Source organism: Amborella trichopoda, chromosome 5 (genome assembly GCF_054954075.1).
Source record: "Amborella trichopoda isolate Santa Cruz 75 chromosome 5, AtrichopodaSantaCruz75HAP2 v2.0, whole genome shotgun sequence".
Taxonomy (NCBI): Eukaryota; Viridiplantae; Streptophyta; class Magnoliopsida; order Amborellales; family Amborellaceae; genus Amborella; species Amborella trichopoda.
In genome coordinates, this window is record NC_142340.1 from 718,711 (window position 1) to 742,629 (window position 23,919).

The following is a 23,919-nucleotide window of genomic DNA, read 5'->3' on the forward strand; positions in this document are numbered from 1 at the left end:
CTTGAGGTTTACTTCCAAATTTGGGATTTTATTTTTTTGACCTTTAAATCTTGTTAATGACACTCACAGTCACCCAATTTGATTTATGTCGGACAAGAGTAATTGTGACCTCACCTCTTTATATTTAAAGTAAATGGTCTCTTTATATACTTTCTTAATATATATACATCTCACAAAGTCCTCAAAAAAGAAAAAAGAAATTGTAAAGAAATGAGCTCCAGGCTCAAAGGACAGAACCAGAAAGGCATTCAAGTGTCTAAGAAATAACACCCAAAACAAAAAAAAAAAACCAAAGTTTACAAACCAAGCTATTAAACCCTATCAATCCTCATTTTACTCTAACCTAAAAAGTAATTCTTAGGGAACTAAAATACAAGAAAACATGTTACAAATCATCAAGACTTGCCATAGCCGTCTCAAAAAAACATACCATTCACCAGCTAGAAGTCTGATAGCCCAGGCAAAGGAAAAAAGGCGAGGGATGAAGGCATAAACCCCAACGGTTTGGAGATCCAAAGTTAACTTCCATATCAACTTCTGCCAGCCCTAGTTCTATCTATTTGGATGGCTTGTGAATCCAATGTAGAAAGTATTTGGGGCATTGACATTCCACCCGAAACCACAATCTCTGCACAAAGTAGATGCAAGGGTGCTGGATTTTAATACAACACTTAGTGTAGTGTCTAGAGGTCACTGACATAAGAATGTATCTCACACATGTATAATGTTATATGGGTCTAGGAACCAACATCTATCCAAACTTGATTGGACAGCTAGGAGTGAGTCAATAAGAATGTTAACAATAGTTCGTATTAATTTGTGACATTGTTGTTGGGTCATTCCCAAACATCCAATCAATACCGGACAGATGTCTAAACATAGTCACATACGTAAATTACATATGTGTGGAGTTACATATAAAAGCTTCCCATTGTTAGAAAACACATGAACTAATGTTTTGAAATCAGTATAAGAAGTTTGGTGTAAAAGAGCAAGGCTTACCGATTCCTTCTCGAACAGATAAGTTTGGTCTGATTACATCATTTGAGTTGATAAGGAAAATGTCGCCAATGTAGAGGTGATTTGTTGGGACATAAACACAACAGAGGTCCTCCTCACCAGAGTAACTCTGAATGAGAGAGAGAGAGAGAGAGAGAGAGAGAGAGAGAAAGAGCTTTAAGAATGCACCAAAATACACAACTATTCAAATAGTTTATAGAATTTGACAAGAGAAATCGATTTCCAAGTAATCGTAACTGTGTTTTATTGATACAAACTTGAAAATGCTTCATTTCCCTTCTATTTCTCAAGTATTATAAGTTATACTTTATAAAAAACCAGAGACCCATCAAAATCAACACAATCCCACTGAAAGAACCACCACAATTAACCCTTTAATCTTGATTTACCAAACCAAGAAAGACATTGTTTCAACATATATTTTTATTCTTGGAATTTTCATTTTTTTTCTCCATCAAATGGCACATTGAGGATGATATCTATGAACCTAGTACTACCAAGCAACAATTGAGCCCCAACAATTTGGAGTTAATTATGTTGATGTCTATCAAACAGGAAAGAAGGATTGTGACAGCTTAGAAAAGAGCTCATTCAAAATTACATGACAGGAAAAAAAAAACAGAATTTTTTCAAGGGAAAAAAGGATTGTTTTGTAGACTTCAGAGAAGGTCAGCCAAACCTGAGTTGAACTCTAAAATGTCAAAACAACTATCAGATATGGATAAGCTTAGACCTGAAGAACGACAGCAGATGTAATGAAGCCAAATGCATATTCACCGACTCGTGGATGTCTAATTATAGCCACTTCCTTGAATGCTTGGCTATTCTGATCTGCAGTAATAACTATTCAGTATATGAGAAAATAATCCACGGCTGAAATAAATTTCACTCAAGAAAGTACATAATAATGTCATTATTGTGGAAAATCATATTCCATGGGACCATCACTGTCTAACAGCATGACAAAACAGTGACAGAGAGAGAATGGGACACATTATTGGCTTGTCACGTCCTGCTTTCGTGAGTCCTACTCTCTTTATCAATGTCTACTTCGTAGAATGGCGAAGATGAACCTACGAATTATGGTTTCCTGTGGACTATTGGATCATTACAGTAGAGTTACCAGGTGAGATGGCAGCACTGATTTGTTTGGAAGCATTGTATATATGACGCACAAGGGGCATCCTCTTTATAAACCATTCCCCAAGACCAAGAACAGATGTTCCGAGCCATGATGACATGAACACACCGACCAAGAAAATAAAGGTAATGGAAGTTATGAATCCGAGCCCTGAAGGAAAAACAAGTTAATAAAGACGAGCAGACTATGAATAAAAAAATATACAAAAAGCTAAATTAAGATTAACGAAGTATTATATCAGTCCATAAATAATGAATCCCATCCCTGCAACTGCAAGAAAAACAAGTAAACAGAGACAAACAGAGACGCAACCTATGGATAATAGACAACAGAAGAAACTCAATTAAGAGAGAAAGGTGCAGTCCGAGAAATTTACGATATCATGTGCATGTAGAAGTGTGTCATGACAAAATTTTGTGATTAGGAATCAGCTTGGACTTAGGCAAGTCAAATTTATGTAATCCTATTTTGAGGAGCCAATGCTTGCATTTATTGGTGTAATGCAAAATCCATAAATAATTTTTTAAAAAAAAAAACTGCTTAGTAGACCGGTTGGAAAACCTTAAAATCAATTTGCTGTTGAGTTCACAAATTGACGTAACTCCCTTCCCACTCAACTGCTAACTGTCCAAATAATAGAAAGAAGGAAAAAGACAATAATAAAAAAAGCCATGAGATATAAATCTGCAGTTTGGAAAGCCAATAATAAAATCTGCAGTTTGGAAAGACAATAATAAAATCTGCAGTTTGGAAAGCCATGAGCCCATGACTTTAGAGACCAATTGTATTATGTTGAAAAGAAGCATTTCTTATGTGCCAATTGATGAGATATAAATCTTGGGACTATTTGACAACCTATAATAGTAGTAGCGAATCAATCACATTTCCATATAACCATTGTTTGATAACTAAATCAATCATGTTACTACTTACAATTAGTAGAAGTATTTAGAAATTAGAATCAATAATGAGTTTGCAATAACATAAAAAAATACATAAGGATGGTAAAAACTCATAAAATTATTTCAAATTATACACTAAAAAGTATCGATATCATAATCAAATTGTAATACAGTTTACAATCTTAAATGTCCATTGATTAGCTGCAAGCAATAGTTCCATCATCGCAGCCAGTTGCTTCATGCGACCTATATAAATAAGGGGTCCCACCATGTGATTAAATAAAGTAACATTTTGTACAGGATATAGAAAGTTTAGTTTTCTAGTTACAGTTCTAAACTATTATCCACCTTAATGATAGCACCTGGAAAAATCCTCAGATGGGCTCATCGATACCAATGTCCTCCAATGCGATACTTTTACACCTCATATCATAGACAATATTAAATCTCATATCATAGAGAATCTTAAATCTTAGAAAGTCTAGACTACATTATAATCAAGGGATTGGATAATATAATTGGTAGGTGTATACTGTGTACAATATTTGGGTATGCATACCCCACATCAATCATCCAATACTCCAACTTATCCTTGGGCAGTTAACTGTTCCCGCCAAAAGAACATAGTGGTTATAATAATGAGCACCAACTCATCACCCATCATCCTTGAATAAAAATGGATAGTGAATGTTGGATCTGAGTACACTATTCCAAACTCATATGAAATTTGGAACATTTTCCCTGTAATGAATGCGCATGGAAGCATGAAACAGCAAAGAGAATAAAAAATATGAAAGGAAAGTCTGATTGCTTATTTGTTTTATTTTCATCTTCTTCTTGTTACAACAACAAGAGATTACTATTGTGCTCTGTAATGATGAAAGAAAGAAAAAACACTAATTTTGTAATTTTCTTCCTTCTCTTGATTGGGAACATGACAGTTATAGTGATGAAATTACTCTATATCATCTTCAATAAATCCGAAAATGGATAGAGCAACGAATTATTGTCCACCTTCAAGATAGCCCCTGGAAACACCCTCATATGGGCTAAATTTTGCCAAAGTCTCCTTCAACTCAATACTTTTGGGAGCCATATCTTACATAAATATTAAATCCTAGAAGGCTTAAGACCACGTAATAATCAATTATCTTTGGGGCTGCCATCTTTCAAAAACTTTTGGGAGCCCTCAAGGTGTTCATACAATCTCATAAAGAAGACTTCATGATCCCGTTTCCCATCTCATCCGATACACTCTATTTTAAGTCATTGTATAGTGATCTGGTCTCCCATCTCATCAGGTACACTCTATGTTAAGTCATTGTATAGGGTGTTGGTAGCTCCACATTGCCTGGCTAGGTAGCTAGTAACTCATGGACCATACCAGTTCTTCCTCGAGTGAGGACCCTTTGATGGCTTGCTATCCACAACGTTGATTAAAAAGTCAACCGCCTACGGCTTGGCTGTCAAGACACCTAGGTGTGCCCTAGGTGGGCATCCTAGGCGGGCTTGCTCCTAGGAGCCCACCTAGGCAGCCTAGGCAGCACCTCGGTGAAACTTGGCCAAGGGCAGAAAAAGGCCCTTGGCCAAGGGCAGGAAAAGGCCCTTGGCCAAGGGCAAAGAAGTACTTTTCCCCTATTGAAAAGGGGAGGAACCTAGCCCCCCAAACCCCTATGTGCCTAGTGCCACCCAAAAAAAAAAAAAAGCACAAGTCCCCTTTAAAAACTTAAAAATTAGTTAAGGCCTATAAAAATGGCTAAGGGCCTTTTATAGGCTAAGGCCTCAAGGTCCTTTTCTCTAGCTCACAGACCCATATGCTCTCTCCCTGCATATAAGAAGATGAGGAAAAAGAAGATTCCCTCCAACTGTTAGGTGTGAGGCATCTTTGCCGCACGCACACACACATACACAAACACACACCTGGACCCATATACTCTCACTCTATATATAAGAACAAAAAGAAAAGATGACCTCCAAGTGTTTGATGAGGCCCCACTCTCTCTTACAGACTCATATTCTCTCTCTCTCTACAAATAAAAAGAACATCTCCTCCAAGCGTTTAATGTGTGACCTCTCTCTCTCACACACATGTATTCTTTATATATATATATATATATATATATATATATATATATATATATATATATATATATATATAAAACAATGCCCCCCACTTATATATATATGGGGTTTGTATATTATAAAACCATTTATCTTTGTTACAAGGAGGTCACAATTATTCCTAGCCATCAAATGTCAAATTGGATGGCTTGGAGTGTGTCACAAAATTCAAAAAATTTCTTTTTGAACTTGGGGTTTAGTCAAGGACACTCTCACAACCATCTGATTTGAAACCCGCGGACAGGAAAGAGTGATTGTAATCTCCTTGTACTAAAAGTAAACGGTCTCTTTGTATACGTTTCCATATATTTATATATAAATATATATAAACTTTGATGCCCAAACCTCCCCCCCCCCCAAAAAAAAAAAAATTAATAATAAAATAAAATAAAAATAAAAAAGTGTAGCTAGGCGCCCACCTAAACCAGGGCATCATGTTATCCAACAGGTGCATGCTATGTAGAGGCAATGCTAAATTAGTCCAACACATTTTCCTGCAATGTGAGGTTGTTTGGAAGATTTGGGCTCACTTCTTGGAGTCCTTGGAGCTCTTTAACATACATTGGGCCTCTTCAGGCTCAGTGGACAGCTTCAATGTTTCAGAAAATGCTAGGTAGCCCTAGGTGGATGGCCTGGAGCCCAATGCCTAAGCAGGCACCTAGAATCTCAAGCACCTTGAGGTGAAAGTTCTTCACATATATGTATGTGTTGTCCAAATGCACATGTATGCAGATATTTGCGTCAATTTTGTATTGTTTTGCATTTATACACAAATTCTATGCAAATACACATGAATGTTGACACACGTTCAAAACTTCAAATCGTTGAAAATTTAGTGAAAAAATAAACAAGTCCATAGTGTATTAGTCTCCAACTCTCCATACTCCATGGTGGCATACAATCATCACACACAATTACACACACATAGACATAGTCACGTAGATTTCGAGTCTCCAATAAGTGTATATTACTAAAGATAATTCTAATAAGAAAGGTTAAGTTTTTTGATGCTTCTTCAAACTTCACAATTTTTTCGGTTGCAAAAAAATTACAAAATCAATCAATTTGGGTGCTCTCAGGATTTAGGCATGGGTCAAAAAGACCCAAATTGCCCTCACAAGCCTTTTTGTCTGGTCAAAAGGACACAGGCCCTGGGCGATGGGTCCCACCTAGTCGGGCGGCTAGGAACTAGTACCTAGAGAGGGCTGCCCTGGCTTAGGCATGCGGCGTAGGGCCCTTTGGGAGCCTAAGCACTAGGCAGCCCATTTTTGAAACACTGACAGCCTCTTCAGTTACTTCTTTTCCCAAAGCTATGGCACATACTATTTTAGCCATTGTCTGGGGTGTTTGGTTCGTGCGCAACACTACCTTACCGAATGCGCTTGATCGACACCATCAAGGCTGATTTCATTAGCTTTCTCGGCAAACAATTGACCTCTTGAGCAATTGGAAGGGATGGTTCACAGCAAATCCTATACTTCGGGGGCTCAATCTTCCAACTGGATCAGTCCAAGGCAAGGTGCTGTAAAATCGAACTTCAATGGGGGCATCATTCAGCAACCATGGCCTGGATGGAATTTGGGGTGCTTTTAGAGATCGCCGTGGTAATATCTTATGTTCATTTCCAGGAAGTGCTGGTATCAGTGATGCAACAACAAGAGAGGATCTAGAACTTGGGCATCTCAGAAAGGTCGATGCCCTTGGCACCTCAGCCAATATTTTTGCCGAAACTTTTGATCGACTACAGGGAATTTCTCCTTCCTTCTCCCATGTATCGTGATAATCTATCTACTCAGCAAACTCTGTCGCTAAGGAAGGGAGGGAAGAAGCTCTACCTCTGTGGTTGTTAATGACATAGTCCACAGTTTTGTAAGAGCTTTTAGTGCACAATTGGTATGGACATTTGTGTACACATTTTAATAAGTGTACATCGTTTAGAAATCGCAATTTTGGAAAGTTTTCATCAAGCAATGAAAGATAGTCGACCTTCAAAAAAAAAAAAAAATTCTTCCACCAATGTACATTTTAATCACACATATTACTCCTCCAAAAAGAGTCAAATGAAGTTCCGAATTTTTTCAGAAATAATTCCTGTTATACCAGGAAAATAGCACAGTCAAAAATATTATTTAATGTTCCTTAAGTTCGCAGTGAAAACGCTATATATGTAGAGATGCAACAAATCCATCAAAATAACAACAGCAACAACAACAGTAGAATTAGTAACAGTATTTGTATTTGAATTAATAAAACTGGAACCACCAAAAAGTTCATAGAAAATGATTTCGTAGATTATTATAGATAAATTTCATTCAGTACCATCACGGTTCCATGACCCATTATAAGGCTAGCATGGTGACAAGAAAAAAGAAGCACGATGACATACCAAATATGTTCATTCCAAGTTGCGCATATATTGGGGAGAAGAACCCATCCACGAAATGAATAAACCACCAAGTAATATAGAAAGTGATGGCTATCGGAAAAAGAATGACACTGCAATACAATGAAGAAGAGTTTGTTCATAGGACAGCTATAAAGAAACAGTTGTAGAATAGCTACAAAGGGCAGGTTATTCACAAATATTCATAATAATGCATCAAACTAATTAATTTCTTCGTAGATTCCAACTAAAAGTTTCAGTATATTAGGGAAAAGGTTACGTTAGTGTGGTTTATGTCTGGACCATCAAACTATTTAAATTCTTCAAAGAAGCCATGTTAAACTTTTAGCTCAAGAAAAGATTCAGTCAACTTGAATTCCCTCATGTGAAGAAGAAAAGGAACACAGATCAGTGCGGCCCATGCATCACCTGGACCATCAAACTATTTAAATTCTTCAAAGAAGCCATCTTAAACTTTTAGCATATCAAGAAAAGATCAAGTCAACTTGATTTCTCTCATGTGAAGAAGAAAAGGAACACCGATCAGTGGGGCCCATGCATCACCCAAAATACACAAAATTTCTAGGAATGAAATTCAGATTCACCTCATGAAAAAGTAGCAGGTAACCCAGTTGTTCCTCTAGCTCTCTAGACATAGCCCACACATTCAAAATTGGATCCCAAGAATTTTAATCCGTTCCCCTACATGGATCATGTCAGCCAAAAGCAACACTCTAGGTGGTGCCAGGATGCCACAAACAAACCAGAATGCGGACCTCTCAAAACCCCTAACCAACAAAGTACTGAACATAATTCAAAACCAAAACAACCCATTTTCTAATTTCTTCTGCCGAGACCCACTTCCTTGACCTAAATAACCATTGCAACATGACGCCAACTCTAATTGGAAAAACAAAAAGTAACCTGCCTAAACTCATCAATCTCCGAGTCCCTCAAGTTTATCCTATAACATGAACACCACAGAACCCTTCCCCCACAACCAACTTATAGCATTCTCTAGTCCGAAGCCTCAGGAGAAGAAGCCAGGCCACTAATGAACACAAACATAATCCATGCTCCCCCGTACCACAACAAAAAGCCAATGTGTCCAACAAATTTTTTTTTTGAGAGTGTTAACGTTTAATAAGTAGATAAAAGAGTACAGCGAGATATCAAGAATGGGCTATCCACAGAGCGAATAGCTCCATATACAAAAAGCCCTGCTGAAAATGGGAGGAGAGAGAGTGTAGAATAAAAAAGCCTTCTTTACAAAGGTTACAATGACATAGAAGCAAAAACGTCCAACAAAAATTTGACCATGATACTATTCCCCATTCTAAACTTCATGCCTCTTCCAAATATGACTATATTACAAGTCCCTCCAGCTAAAACTATATTATCATTGTCCACAGTAATAATGCTTCTATTCCAATACCCTTGTAAACCTGTCAGCTTCAATGTGTCTAGACCACAAATTCCCAGACTCTTCTCATAGAATAGCAAGGCAAAATCTTTTCTTTTCTTTCTTTTTTTCATAAATGTTAACTTGCAAGCAAAAATCAGTTGATAAGCACAAAGCCCAGAACAGCACAAACACAATTGCTAGAAATGAATGACTCGACTACAGTGAGGATGTTCACCTATTGCCTGTCCAATATCAGCAGTTCAATTAACATGTGACCAACTTGAGTCTAAAATACATGTATATGATCTATTTGAGGAACTTAGATGTATTAACTCGAGGTGTAAGTTTCTAGGGCAAGAGAAACCATAATTGCATACTAAACAAGGTCGGAGCAAATTACGAAACAAGTATTAGGGTAGTGGTACAATATATGCGATATATCTAAAGAGAAAATCTTCAATAATTGTAATAAAAAATTTCAATATGCACAAAGGCCAGGCAAAAGAAAATCGATGTTCAATGTGCAGATGATATTGCTTCATTGATGACTTATTGTGAATTGATCAAGAGGCAATGTTCAGCATAGAAAAGCAATTCCCACTACAATATAATACTACAAGTAACGTTTTCAATGGACTATATATATATATATATATATATATATATAGCTCAAAAGGAAAAGGTTAGGAGGATTTCTTGTATTATTCTCAAATTTGCTATGCCTATGTGGCTAATCTGCTCATTGTTAACTAGTCTCCTTGTGCCTGATAAACCACAACCATTGGAATCTGCAATTGTCCAAAATATTTTCGAAAGGGATAAGTCATCCCCAAGATAGAACCCTCAATTCATTACTGAAGCCCAACGAGACCAAAGAAGCCATTCCTACATCCTTCTATTCCTCCTGAGAAAGTACCCTTACTACATCAATCAAAACTTTGTTTCATGCAACCCCTGTTACAAGGTAGTCAGCACTCCAACTCTACTTGATGATTTCCACAATACCTACCAAAACAAGCCCGCCTTAGCTCATCAACCTCCTTGATCAAGATCCTTAGCAATTACTTTCCCACTTTGATATTCCTTTCCATAACACTTGCAAGAATATAATAAGCACATATAACACATAAACACTACTAAAAGAAATCTGCCATATAACACCAACAAGGCAAACAGGCACACACAAGACATGTCGGATATGAGTCCGTCATTTCGTTATTTCATGAGCCCTGCCTACCCATGGATCCCTTATTTTTTGAAAAGAAATGTGGATAATTGAACACAATAATGGGCATGATGGAAGAGGGGGAAAAAAGGACTAAAGAGAGATCAAATATCTTAATAAATTTAAATCACATTAGTAATTCTCCAACATAATCCACAAGTGGCTCATCACCCGGGAATAGCTGCATGTATAATATGCACACGTTTAGGGCAATTCTAACTTCACAATGGCAGACCACAAGCAGCAAGTGCCAAGCAGAAAACAAAACTAGAGATCAATAAAAGACATAATGGAAAAATTTCTTGTCAAGCTTAACTTTTTTTATAATTAGAATTCTATTATAATGAGAATCCATGTGGTCTGGGGTGAATGGAGAGCAAAAATTCCACCTCATTTCATGGAAGAAAATCTGCTCCCCAAAGAAGGAAGAAGGACTGGGAATCCACAAACAAAATTACTGCTAGGCAATGGTGGTGGTGTGCACTACGCCACACAGGACAACCAACTGTGGAGACACATTATTCAGGAGAAATAAGAAGTAAATGAGTCTGGCTGGTTCCCAAGGGCTATACTTTGCACTGCTGCATTGCAAAAAGTCGTGCAGCTTCACAAGACTAACATGACTCATTGTAAAGACTAAATAATAGAGATAGAATCCGCTTCTGGAAGGACCTATGGTTGAAGGACAAAATTCTCGAACATCAGTGACCAGCCCTTCTGAGAATTGTGTCGGACCACAATGTCACAGTCACAGCTGCCTCTAAGCCCCAAGGGGATAACAATGTGGCTCCCCATCTTTTGATGGCACTTGCAGGCGAAAAGCCCAATGACCTAACCAATCTGCTACTCTTACAATTGTTCTTTCTACATCATGAAGGAAGGGATATGTTATTTGGATCCCCATTGCAGTGGAATTTTCTTGGTTTCCTGTGCCTTGAACCCAAGCCAGCCCCGCCTCCTTCAACAACCAAAAAGGTTTGGAGTGTCCAGGTCCCACACAAAATCCAATCTCTACATTGGATTGTGCATTCTGATAGGGCACTAACTGCAAATCAGCCACATTGGAGGGGCTTTCCACCACCAAACAGATGCATCATGTGCTTGCACAAGCAAGAACATATCGACCACTATTCCTCCACCGCATGGTGGCCTCTGATTTATGGTCATCCCTTGTGCAAGCCTTTGACTGGTTTTGGCCGACCCCAAAATCTATCAAACAGCTCTTCCTAGTTTTCTTCAACCCCAACCCCCCCCCCCCTCTCCCTCTCCCTCTCCCTCTCCCACTTTTTTCTCCTTTCCTCTTTCCTTGCAGCAGGTATCTTCCTATGGAGAGCCTCCATTCGCCATAATTGGGGTCATATGGAGGGAAAGAGACAATCGCATCTTTGAAGGAAGGCAATCAAGCATCCAGTCCCTCCAAGACTGCAACAAAGCCTCCACTATCTTTTGGGCCAAAAGGTACAAAGGACTTCATACCTTCTCCACGTCTGACTTTGCAAACAACTGGAGGGACATCTTAGCCTATAACCATTTGGTGACCACTGGATCCAGTGTGTGAAGGCCCCCAGACCAAGGCTTCGTAAAACTAAATATAGATGATTGCTCACTTGGTAAACCTGGCCCATCCACTTATAGCGGCATCCTATGAGACTTTGAAGGAAACTCCATCCTCTCCTTTTCCGGCTATATCAGCATCATGGGCTCTAATACAGCTTAAATAATCACCTTTCATCATCATCATAGCCTTTTCCCAATTAATTGGGGTCGGCTACACGAATCCTGGTCCGCCATTCTGCTCTATTAAAGGTCATACCCTCAGTGAGGCCATAAGTCCCTATATATTTTTGGACCACTTTCAACTACGTCCTTTTGGGCCTACCCTTTGCCCTTTTCAGTCCTTCTACTTGAATTAACTCGCACCTCCTAATAGGTGTTGTACTTGGTCGACATCACACATGGCCAGCCGTCAACCCACCTAAGTCTACTGTCTCTCATCTTATCTCCTATTGGTGCCACATCTAAATTCTCCCGAATGGATTAATTTCGAATTCTATCTCTTCTTGCTTGCTACTCATCCATCTCAACATCCTCATTACCGCTACACTCATTCTATGGGTATATTGCTTTTTGTAAGACTAAAAGGACTCTTCAGTTCGAAATCCAGGACCACAACCATGTCGTCGAGGAAGATTCCGAAGAGGAAGATTCCGACAATATCATCATCCTATGGGCCTCAAAAAGGGCCCCATGCCCATGGAAGCTTGCAGCATATTTTAAGCACATGTGTTTTACATGGATGAAATTCCCAGTCAGATTCACCTATATGTGGAGCAGTTGTACAGGTTTAGTGCGAGTATTGTGTTTCAGCCACGGTTTTTGTATGAGGGGAGCATAGATATCACATCTTTTGATTACCATATCCTTTTAAAGCATCTGACCTGTGGGCTGCCCATCTCTTCTTTGTTAGACATCGCACAAATCTTAATATGATAGTAATACAGTCATATATTTACTTACAAGAAATCGGAATAAATATTTACAACTATAAAGGGCATACACCAAAGGAACAGGCTACTACAGGTATTTGATAACTAATGCATAGGAATGAAGACATGTACAATGATGTATGCATGAATATACGTAAGAGACTCTACGTGTTTATCACACACAGACAAGTGCATACACAGAATCATATAGATGCACACTCACACACGCACAAATACACAAACTTATATTTGCTAACAACACATATACATAGTTCATATCAAGAAAACCACAAACTGTAGAATGATAGACAAGGAAATGCTCAGAACACGGAAAAGATACTCACCATCCTGTCATGAACTTTTTTGAAGCCCAACTTCGAACAACCTTACAGAACGCCTAGAAAATACAAAGAAATAGACATTAGAATTCATCTAAGGCTACTTAATTGCAAGAGGCCCCAGGAAAATAACCCAAAACAGATAATATGCATAGGTTTGTCAATATAAGAACTACACAAATTCTTTGAAACTTTCAAATAGAAAGTGTATTAAGAAGAATCTTGAAGAATTCATAGTCATATAATAACATTAGTTTTAAAAATAGTGAACAGGAATGTAACGCATAGTTTTTTTTTCCATTTCAACAGCTAAATCACATTGCCATCTTTTCCCGGCCAAGCTATATCAGTGTGAACCTTCAATATGATGAATTTCACCATCACAGCTCAAAGGTGACACAAGCCAAGTAACAATTACATCGACAATAGATAAAATAATAATAATAATAATGTTAATCATATCAAGAATTACAATGCCATTGACCAAAGTATTAAAAAATGCAGAAAATAAATAAAGAGAAAAATATTTGCAAGAAAATAATCATTTTGATTTCTCATCCGTGTCGTGTGAAAATAGCCACTCCGTTTAATTTGAAAAGTAAGGAAATCATATATGTCTAGCTGCTAAAGCAACCCTTGATTCACTGAATGAGTCCAAAACTTGAAAATGAACAATACATGTAGCAAATTATCCATTATTTTTTTTTTATATAAGATCAAATTATCTATTCTTATTTCTCAGTTTTCAGTAAATTGAAAAAGACAAATACGACAAACTAATATTATGGTGCATGTGTATGTGTGTGTGACTGTGTGTATAGGATTGTATACTATGCGACCATTTATCTTTGTTACAAGGAGGCCACAATTACAACTAGCCATTAGATATCAAATTGGATGGCTTGAGGTGTGACACAAATTCAAGAAATTTTCTTTTGAACTTTTAATTTAGTCTATGACTCACAATCACCCGATTTGAAATCTGATGGACAATAGTGATTGTAACCTCCTTGTATTAAAAATAAATGGTCTCTTTGTATACTATTCCTATCTATCTATCTATCTATCTATATATATATATAATACATAACCTATATATATATATATATATATATACATATATATATATATATATATATATATATATAGAGAGAGAGAGAGAGAGAGAAAGAGAGAAAGAAAGAGAGAGATAGAGACACTTTCGGTAAGAAGTATCCTAAAGAGTTAAAAATTTGAGAATCACCAAAAGAAAAAAATATATATTTTGAAGGGAGAATAAAAAATTTCGAACTCATTAACCCAACAAACTTGCACGATTATAAAACTAGAAGGCTAGAAAATGATTCAAGAAAATAACAAACGATGTGACAAATGAGAAATAAGGTCACACAATTCACATTTCGAAAACTCATAAAAAATACTAAATTCTCTCTTACAAGCAAAAAATTCAACTAAATCAGTAGCCAATTTCCTGCATTGGAAGAACCCAAAAATACCTCCTAGCACACATCCTCTACAAGTATGAGAGTAATTTAAGTATATTAAACTCCCACCCAGTGCTCCCATATAGACATGGCAAAATAATAATAGGAAAGAAACCACAAAGATATAATCCAGCCCTAATTCAAACTTAATGGATCATATTTAGAAGGAATAGGCGAATAGCTAATGAGTTGAACCCAAAATAAAACCAAGAACACAGATAATTCCTGATGAACATAAAAGATAATTATGAAGAATATATTATGAAATTATTTTGAAAAAAAAAAGCAAAAAAAAAAAAAAAAGTATGATGATTATAAACCAAAACCAAAAGAAGGGGGCGCGCTAAACGAAAGGAACCTTAAAAGGCATCTTCCCCAACTGCAAATTACGTTTAAAGAAAAAAACACCCACACCACCACCCAGCCCCAAAAAAAGAGAGAAAACAGCATTGAATGAATCAATCAATACTAAAAACACTCCAATCCAAGCTCATGTAACCGTAACGTGAACTATTGTCATCTAACAATTCAGTCAATAACATCATAGATACAAAATTGAACACCCCCTTGACACTGCACCTGACAAAACACACTGTTATGAAACCGTAGGGTTTTAGTCATCAACAAAAGCTTAAAACAATAGACAATCACATACAGATAGGGAAACAGATGGGTTTCTAGAGAGACAGAGAGAGATTTCAATTGAGGTACAGCGGAATTAAAATCCTAAAACAAAACTCACGAGGACGAGAGAAAAATGATGAAAACCTAACAAAAATAAAACACCAGAAAGCATTACAGGATAGAAAGAGAACACACTTCTCCTTGTCTCTGGATAACGCGTTATTGTTCTACAGAGATAAAACTAAAAAGATAGAGAGAGAAAGCCCTACCTCTCTTCCTGAGTGGTGTGAAGAAGTTGCAGAAGAAGAGGAAGAGGGTTTGGAATCACCATCTTCGTGGGACTCGGCAACTGGTATAAGAAGTTCTCGATCTCTGTCTCTTGAGGAAGTCATGGGAGTAGGAGAGGGCAATTTCTCATCTCCCATTAATGGCCAAATATTAGAGAGAGAGAGAGAGAGAGAGAGAGAGAGAGAGAGAGGAGGGAGGAGAAATCAAAGAAGAAAAGGAAGAAAGAGACCTCTTCCCCTTATATATGAAGCCCCGTTATAAGACTCCAAGGTCCTTTTCGACCTCGCTTCCTGTTGCAGAGTTTCTTTGAATGTAAGGTCAGCAAAATATAAAAGATGAGAGAGGATCCATTTTAGAGAGAGAGAGAGAAGAGATTGGACTTTTAGAGAGAGAGAGAGAGAGAGAGCGCTTTGTTGAGTTGACAGGGGTTTCGGTTACTTAACGGTGTTAACACAGAGAGAGACTGCCTGCACACTGATTTCGAGTGTTAGAGAGAGATGTTTTCATGGAAAATTCTCATGCCGGCTGCACCGCATTTCTAAAAACAATGAAAACTAATGGGCTTTGTTACTAGAATTATTATTTTTAATTTTTAAAATTTATTTATTTATTTTATATTCATAATCTCTATCTTGGAGATTACATGTCTTTAAAAATTAAGTTTTGAAATCCATCTCAAAAATAGATTTAGTGAGAAGCCCGCATTTTTATGTACGTGGGGAAATCGGGTGAAAACGTCGTCCGAAAATGCTGGTAACTTAGAGAGACAACTGAGTGACATTGAGTAGGGTTGGCGACAGCCCGGGTTTGGCCAAGCCTGCCTTGGCTTTGTTCCCTATTGGGCTGGCTCAAACCCCACCCTAGCCCATCCATGCAAGATAAATATAATTTTTTAAAAATAAAAAAAAAAACTAAAAGGAGTGATGGGTTTGGCCAAGTGGGTCAAATTGGGCCGGCCCTATCGATGCCCTAGCCTAACCCTAGCCCGGCTCGACCCTCACACCTCATTTTGTGGCCCAAACCCATACTTTTTAGGGTCGGGGCTGCCCGATCCATTGCCAACCCTATTATTCAGTGTGCGACGGATTTTTGTTTTAGCATTTCATCTAAAGATGCATTTTTTATTTACTAAAATACCATAATGGCTTGAAAATCTATTTTTACTTGAAAGCTTCAAAAATGGTATGGATCTCGCACATATGTGATCGATTGAAAATAGATAGTCCAAATAAAATGTTAATTGATATATTGTTTTTAGGGTTTTCACCTCTCTTTTCATTTCTTTTCGCATCCATGATGGTTGATGAAATTGAGGGCTTCCAAAGGTAATTTTACTTTTCTCGTTAAGTCCTATGTTTTATTTTAACTCTTTTTTTTAGAAAATGTTATTAACATCATCATTATCGGAGTCTTGTTGTCCCAGTTATTCAAGGTCATCTACACAATTCATGTTATGTTTTTATGCTCTACCAATAATTATACCGACAGTAGACAATTGACCATATGTATCTCTTCTCACTAATTTCATCTTTGTCTTTTAGGCTTTTTTCCTCCCATTTTAAAGCCTTCCACTTCAACCAAATCGCCTAAAAAATGTTGTTAACAAATATCTGGTAATTTTGGCCAAAAGGCAGGTTGATATAGATTTTTGTAGTCTCTGACAGCCTTTTAGGTAAGGGTGTAGTTTCTATAAGGTGTCATCTTTAAACAATCCAATTAAGATGCACCTCTAAGTTTTATCATAACAAAATGTAATTTTGATATAAAAAAAATATTAAGATTATCTGGAAATCTATTTTGATATCTTATTAAAAAAAACTTAAACTCCAAAAAGGGTTGAAATCAAATAGATCTATGAACTTACGAAAATATTGAAAATGAACAGTCTACATAATGTGTTGCAAGATGCACTATTTTTGGGATTCAAAATATTACTTTTTTCATATTCATACATCTCGATATCGAGATGATCAATTAGAGGGTTTTAAAACATTAAAACAACATTTTTCAATGGATTTTTGAGGTGCATCTGTGATTCTACATTCTAAGGTTGCAACCTTGTATAAACTTTTTCCTTTGGTGATCCATCAATGAAAGTATTTCAACGAGTATTTCATGAGGATTGGATCGTGGAGAGCTCTTGTTTAGGGCTCATGTGATGCTTAGAAGATAGCAAGATCATCTCATGTCTATTGGTTCAATGCTGCATAGCCAAAAGATTTTGGAAGTGGAGTTGCGTTCCCTGTGAATTGTCATTTTGCATATCAAAACTATGTGCAACCCTCACATTGATTGATTGGATGATTTGGCTGGTGTGTGTTGAGTGGTGATCATCTCTTGAGTGGTTTCCATGTGGTTGAGACGCTATATTTTCACATCTGAGTATAGAGGTGGCAACTGGTCGGGTTGGGTCAGGTCGGATCGAGCTGAGGGTTTCCGGACATGAAAAAATTATACGGGACCAGACCCGGACTGGGACCCGAAACTATAGTTTGGGACCAGGATCTGACAGGACCCGATCTGACCCGACCCAAAAACTAAATTATCTATGTATTTAACTATATTTTATATATTGGAACTCAATAAATATTATCGGACACCCACACCAGTCGGGTCCAAAAATTGGACCTGTACTCGTTGGGTCCAATTTTTGGACCCATACCCATATCGGGTCTACCCGTCAGATCCCTGGTCAAGTCCGAGTCCATTGCCACCCCTGTCTGAGTAATGTTTCATGAGGTATTAGGACTCTATTTTCACCTCTATTAAGACTTTATTATTTGGACATTAGATTGTGACCAGAAAATTTCATGTTGTTTTTTAGAAGTTCCTTTGTCACAACCGAGAGGCAATCTATCACTGTGGTTATTTGAGGATTTTCAGTTCCAATTGTTATTGCATGAAGGTTGAACCTTCTAGACACCCAGTCTAATTGAAGTTGATCAAAATCATCATCGTAGCTTTTTTTCTAATTAATTGGAGTTGACTACCCTCAGTATAGTCATAAGTCCCAATATCTCAGTACTTCCAACCATATCTTTTTAGGCCCACTCTTTGATTTTTTGAGTCTTCCACTTGAACTAACCCACAACTCCTAACCAATATTGTACTGGATCTGCACTACATATATATCAGCCCACCTAAGTCTACTATCTCCCATTTTACTGCCTATTGACGAAGTTGACCATCATATCCCCAAATTGACAGACAATTTAGTGGAATCCACGAGTAACGAAGTCTTATCGTCGTTAAATCAACGAGTTTGAGCTTCCCCATGGTTATCTTAGAAGATCGAACATCCCCATGGTTAAGACAGTGTTGCAGACATCCACTTTGGTTAAGTAGTTCATGAAGACCATAAATCGGCTAAGGGTGTAAGTGGAATATTATAGCACTAATCTTGTACTTAAACTAATTTAGTGGATCATCAAGCCACAAAGGTCAAAAATAAAATGAAGTCTTATTCAAATGAAGATCCCTTTGAAATATCCATCTTAGAGATAGGCTCATAATTTAAAACATTTTCTGAAGTCTATAGGCTCACAATTTAAAACATTTTAGCATCTCCACTTTTGATCCATGTGTTTGTAGCTCAAAACTTGGTACATATCTCATGATTTTTGAATAATTAAAATAAACTATGATCAACAATCCGTAAAAAAAAATTTAAATAGCATACTTTTAGGGCGTGTTTGATGCCAGCGAATTATGGGAAAGGAATGAAGTCTCCCATTTTTATGGGAGTCAGATAGCCCTTCTATCATTTCTGATGGAAGGGCGACAAGGGCGACCTTCCAAAACAAAACTCATGGAAGGGCATGGAATGCTGTACTTCCATGATCTTCTTGATTTCAAATGTGGAAGTGAGATGATCCACTCCAACTTCTAAAATTTAGTGTTATCAAACACACCCTTTACTAAATCTCTTTTTTTCTAGATTTATGATTGTGATCGTCGAAATCGTCGACTCATATAGTTTTATATCCAAAATCTATCTCTAACATGAATTTTCAAACTTTCGAAAATAGATGCACTGGTGCATGTGCCTAAACCCCATCTATTACACAAGCCGACATAAGGGTGTCAAAATAAGCAATTTCATCTTGCTTTTTTTTTTTTTTCCTTTTATCTTTTTTTTTTATTTGGTAATGGAGGGTGGGACATTATGGGAAGCATCAACCCCCCTAACCACTGATGCCCCAAGGTTCCAAGGTTTCCCCTCTGTTCAATGAACAATATTGGCCGTGATTAACTGTGCATGCAAATTCCGATATAATCCAAAACTCAAAAAGGGTTAGAATCATATGTCAAAATTAAGTTTTTCTTTTTTTTTTTTTGGTGTGAGTTGGGCTTTTTTTTTTGGTATGAGATGGGCCGGGCCTAGCCTGGCTTAAGTATATCGGTCCGGACCCAAATAAATATTTCAGAAATCAGCAGGAAAAAATATGCACTTAGTATATTTCCTTTTCTTTTTCCCTTGCACTATTATCTTCTCTGGTTTTAGTAGATCAATGCTCATAACCTAGAGTTTGACATTTAACTCATGATTTGGGCTTGAAGTTTAAGCGGAATATGCTTTGTTTTCAATTTTGTTAAGGTTCAGGATTTATTCCTCTTATTTTTAGGGAAATTATGTGAACTCCCTAGGTTAAAGGTTTTGCACATAGGAACTTCTACTATTTTTGTCAGTAGACCTCAAAGTAAACATTAGCAGGTGGTATAATAACAAACAAAAAAGTTTATATAATATTTGCAGCCTTGAAATGTAAAATTAAAGATGGACATCAAAAATCAATCAGAAAATGTTGTTTTAATGTTAAAAAATCCTCTAATTTATCATCTCAACATCGAGATGTATGAATATATATAAAAAAAATATTTTTGAGTCCCAAAAATAATGCATCTTGCAATACATTATCTAGACCGACCAATTTCAATATTTTCATATGTTTATAGATCTACTTGATTTTAATCATTTTTTGAGTTTAAAATTTTATAATTAGATATGGAAATAGATTTTCAAACAATCCTAAGAATGTTTTACACCAAAAATATATGTTATGATAAAATTTGGAGGTGTGCCTTAATTGGATAGTTTAAGGTGGCAACTTTGTAGAAACCACACATAATAAGAAAAGCCAAAATATTTCTTGCTCATGAGCATATTGTCCATTTACTCCCACATCTTCAACCCATAAACTAACCTCAAAAATGAAAAACTTCAAACTGCACTATTTTCCCACTTGAAAATACAATGTCTCAAAACTGAACCAAGACTGTCCAATTTTTTAGGGTGAAATCTATGTGTTTTGAAACTCATAATTCAAAATTTTTCTTTTAAAAATAATGCTCCAGTGATTCATGGGTAGCTCCCAAAATTTTAGTTGAAAAAATCCTTCCAAATAGGTTTTCTGCCTAAGGGAGCAAATAGATAGTACAGGCTCTCACGGGAGCATAGCATAGTGTTTGTAATAAAAATATCATGAAAGTTTCATGCAGGAAAATTTAATTTAAAAATGCATATAATGTGACCATTTACTTTTGCGTTAAGGAAGTAAGGTGAAACAAGGTGGTTGAAGATTACATCATTAATAGGACTCAAAGTTCAAAATAAAATTTTTTGAACAATCGAGTTTCACATTCAATGGTTATTGGTTAAGAATAATTGTGCCTTGTACCAAAAAAAATGAGTTTTATAGTATACAACCCCAATGTTTGTAATATCTCGGCTTGTTCAACTCAAAACTGACCGGTTAGATTGGAATCAGGCACTGACCGATTTTGATGATCCACCCAGGTATTTTAAAAAATTCAAAAAAAAATAAGGGCTTTGTTTGTAATGCATTTTTTATGTTTTTTTATTATTTTGGCAAAGATTGCAAAGTGATGAATACTTACGAATCGATATTTTAAAATCTATTTTTTCACAAATTTTCAACTTCATTTGGATGTGCTGAATTTAATTATGCTTTAAATATAGTTTTCATTTTTTTTTAGATTTTTTTGTAGTTTTAATATATTTTTTACCATCAAGGACTTGTCAAGTTAGACCGTTTGAACCAGCCGATTTACCAATTACCCTGAACCAACCCTTGGCCAGTTTTCGAGGCTCGGTTTGATTTTTCGAACACTAATACAACCCAATTAATTTTCCATTTCTTCTCATTAAAAGGAAAATTGTCGGGAAATTTGAGCACATAAGAGAGAAAGGATTTGGGGAAGGGTTTATCATTCGTATATGGCACATATTGAGGGATATGGCACAAGTTATGAAAACAGTCGGATCATAGGGTTATCACCGTTGCTTCCATAGTTTGGACAATCATCATAAATTTTAATAAACGGGAAATCATAGATTTCCCCTCATGATCACACTTTCTAGACATGTCACCCCTCAAAACTTTCAGGAAAATTATTTATTTCAGGCAGGCTAGAACGCATTTCTATAAATACGATCCATAAGTATAAAGCATCCATTTTAAAAGATGTATGCAAATATGTGGTCTATCTAAAAATAATTGAAATTAACAGTCCAAATATTTTCTTAATAGAATTATTATTTTCAATTTTTAAAATTTATTTATTTTTGAGATTCATGATCTCTATATTAGCGATTATATATCCTTAAAAATTAAATTAAAAAATCGACATAAAAAATAGATTTATTAAGGGCCCAGCATTTTACATGTATGGGCTTGGCCCACATGCTAACCCCATCCAAACTTTTAATAACCCATAGCTAACCCGATACTATATATTTTTGCATCCATCCTCACAAAGTAAAAATAATAATGTTTAAGATGAAAATACCTCATGTATTTAGGATAGTTTTGCCTATTTAAAAGTTTAAAATTTTAACTTTTAGAAAGAGAAACTATCTCAAAATTTGTAGATAATGAAACTATATCAAATTTTAAAATTTTAAATAGATAAACTATCTTCAATTTTTAAAGATGAACTATCTCAAATTGTGAATTTTAGAAAGAGAAACTATCTCAATTTTTTTAGGGAGTGAAACTATATCAAATTTCAAGTTATCCCAAATTTCAAGTTTCTAAAAAGATAAATATTTAAAAATTTAAAAGCCTTAATAGAGAGTAAAGGTATGAGAATGAATGTGAGTTTATGCATTAGAGTTATTTTCGTCTTAAGAAAACCACTTTTCTGCTCGGGGGTTTGGATGCAAAAATAAATAGTATTGGAGTTAGAAGCGCGGTCGTAAAATTTATGGGGATGACGATGCCTACAAAGTATGATCTAGGAGATATCTATATTTTTTTTTAAAAAAAATGAGAATACTTAGATTAGTAAAGTAGCCTCACTATTAAGGATCATGTTTGTATAAGGTGCCCACCTTATACTATATAAGTAGGATGTGCCTCTAAATTTTGTCTAAAAATGTATTCGCGATGTTGGAAATCTTACAATAACTTGAAAAGTCATGTTCAACTCTAATTATGAAATTAAAAATTATAAAAAATATACAAATTAAGCATATCTATAAATACTTTAAAATAAACGGTCCAAATAACTTGCTACAATATACGCTATTTTAGTACTTGAAATTCTTTTGTTATTTATATCTATTAAGGGTGGCAATTGACCTAGACCCAGTCGTGGACCCTCCTCGAGTCTATGTATGGGTAAAAAAAATGGACCCAGTAGATTGGGTCTAGGTCCGGATATTGGACCCAAATACTATTTGGGTCCGAGGTTCATGTATACTCGACATGAATAGTGTGTCTATTTAAATAATATTTAATATGTAATTAATATTTAAATATAGGGTGGGTGCGGTTTGTATAGAGTCGAGGCTCTAGACAAACAAATTAGAGCCCACCTTCAAATAGTGTCGAGAAATGTGGTTTCAATGTTGGAAATCTTTGACTAGCCTTAAAATATATTTTTACCTTTAGTTATAAAAGTTAAAGCTTACAAAATAGTGTAGATGGAGCAAATCTAAGAAAACTTGAATAACTTATAAAAATTGACAGTCGAAAAATACGTTATAACGTGCTATTTCCAAAACTTGAAATCCATTTTTTTCTCAAGTCCATGCATCTTGATGGCGAGATGATCAATTTGAGGATATTTGGGTATCAAAATAACCTCTTCTAGTGAAAATTTTGAGGTAGGCTCTAATTTGATTGTTTAGAGTATAGGCTCTATATAAACGTTTTCCTTAAATAAATATAACTACAAGTTTGAGTTATAATATTTGAATTATATATATATATAAATTTTAAGTCAGGTCTAGACAACCCGACCCGATGCCACCTCTAATATCAATACATCTTGAGGTTGAGATGATCCATCTTTTTTAACTTCAAAATACTATTTTTTACTTGATTTTTCTAGGCGCATCTTGGTTCTAAAGTATACGGTTGTGACCTTGTAAAAACTTCTTCCCATCATGGTTGAAACTTGAGACCAATGAAATCAGGAAGGAGCATAAAGAAAATATAGATCAATTATAAAAAAATGTATCCATTTAACAGCCGA

General features: G+C 36.0%; 1 protein-coding gene across 2 annotated transcripts; it reads right to left on the reverse strand.

Annotated features, from left to right (window-relative positions):
- Positions 1-123: 123 nt before the first annotated feature.
- On the reverse strand, positions 124-15,714 carry LOC18426586 (protein LIKE COV 1). Of its 2 annotated transcripts, none has more exons than XM_006833248.4 (7): positions 15,399-15,714; positions 13,028-13,080; positions 7,571-7,680; positions 2,144-2,311; positions 1,754-1,851; positions 1,003-1,129; positions 124-628 (listed from the first exon to the last, which is right to left on the reverse strand). In XM_006833248.4, the coding sequence occupies exons 1-7, from the start codon at positions 15,552-15,554 to the stop codon at positions 531-533; spliced, it is 810 nt and encodes a 269-aa protein (XP_006833311.1). In that variant the 5' UTR covers positions 15,555-15,714; the 3' UTR covers positions 124-530. The 2 variants fall into 2 exon arrangements, with proteins under 2 accessions (XP_006833311.1, XP_088722732.1); XM_088866606.1 differs by having other exon boundaries at positions 1,754-1,863.
- Positions 15,715-23,919: the final 8,205 nt, after the last annotated feature.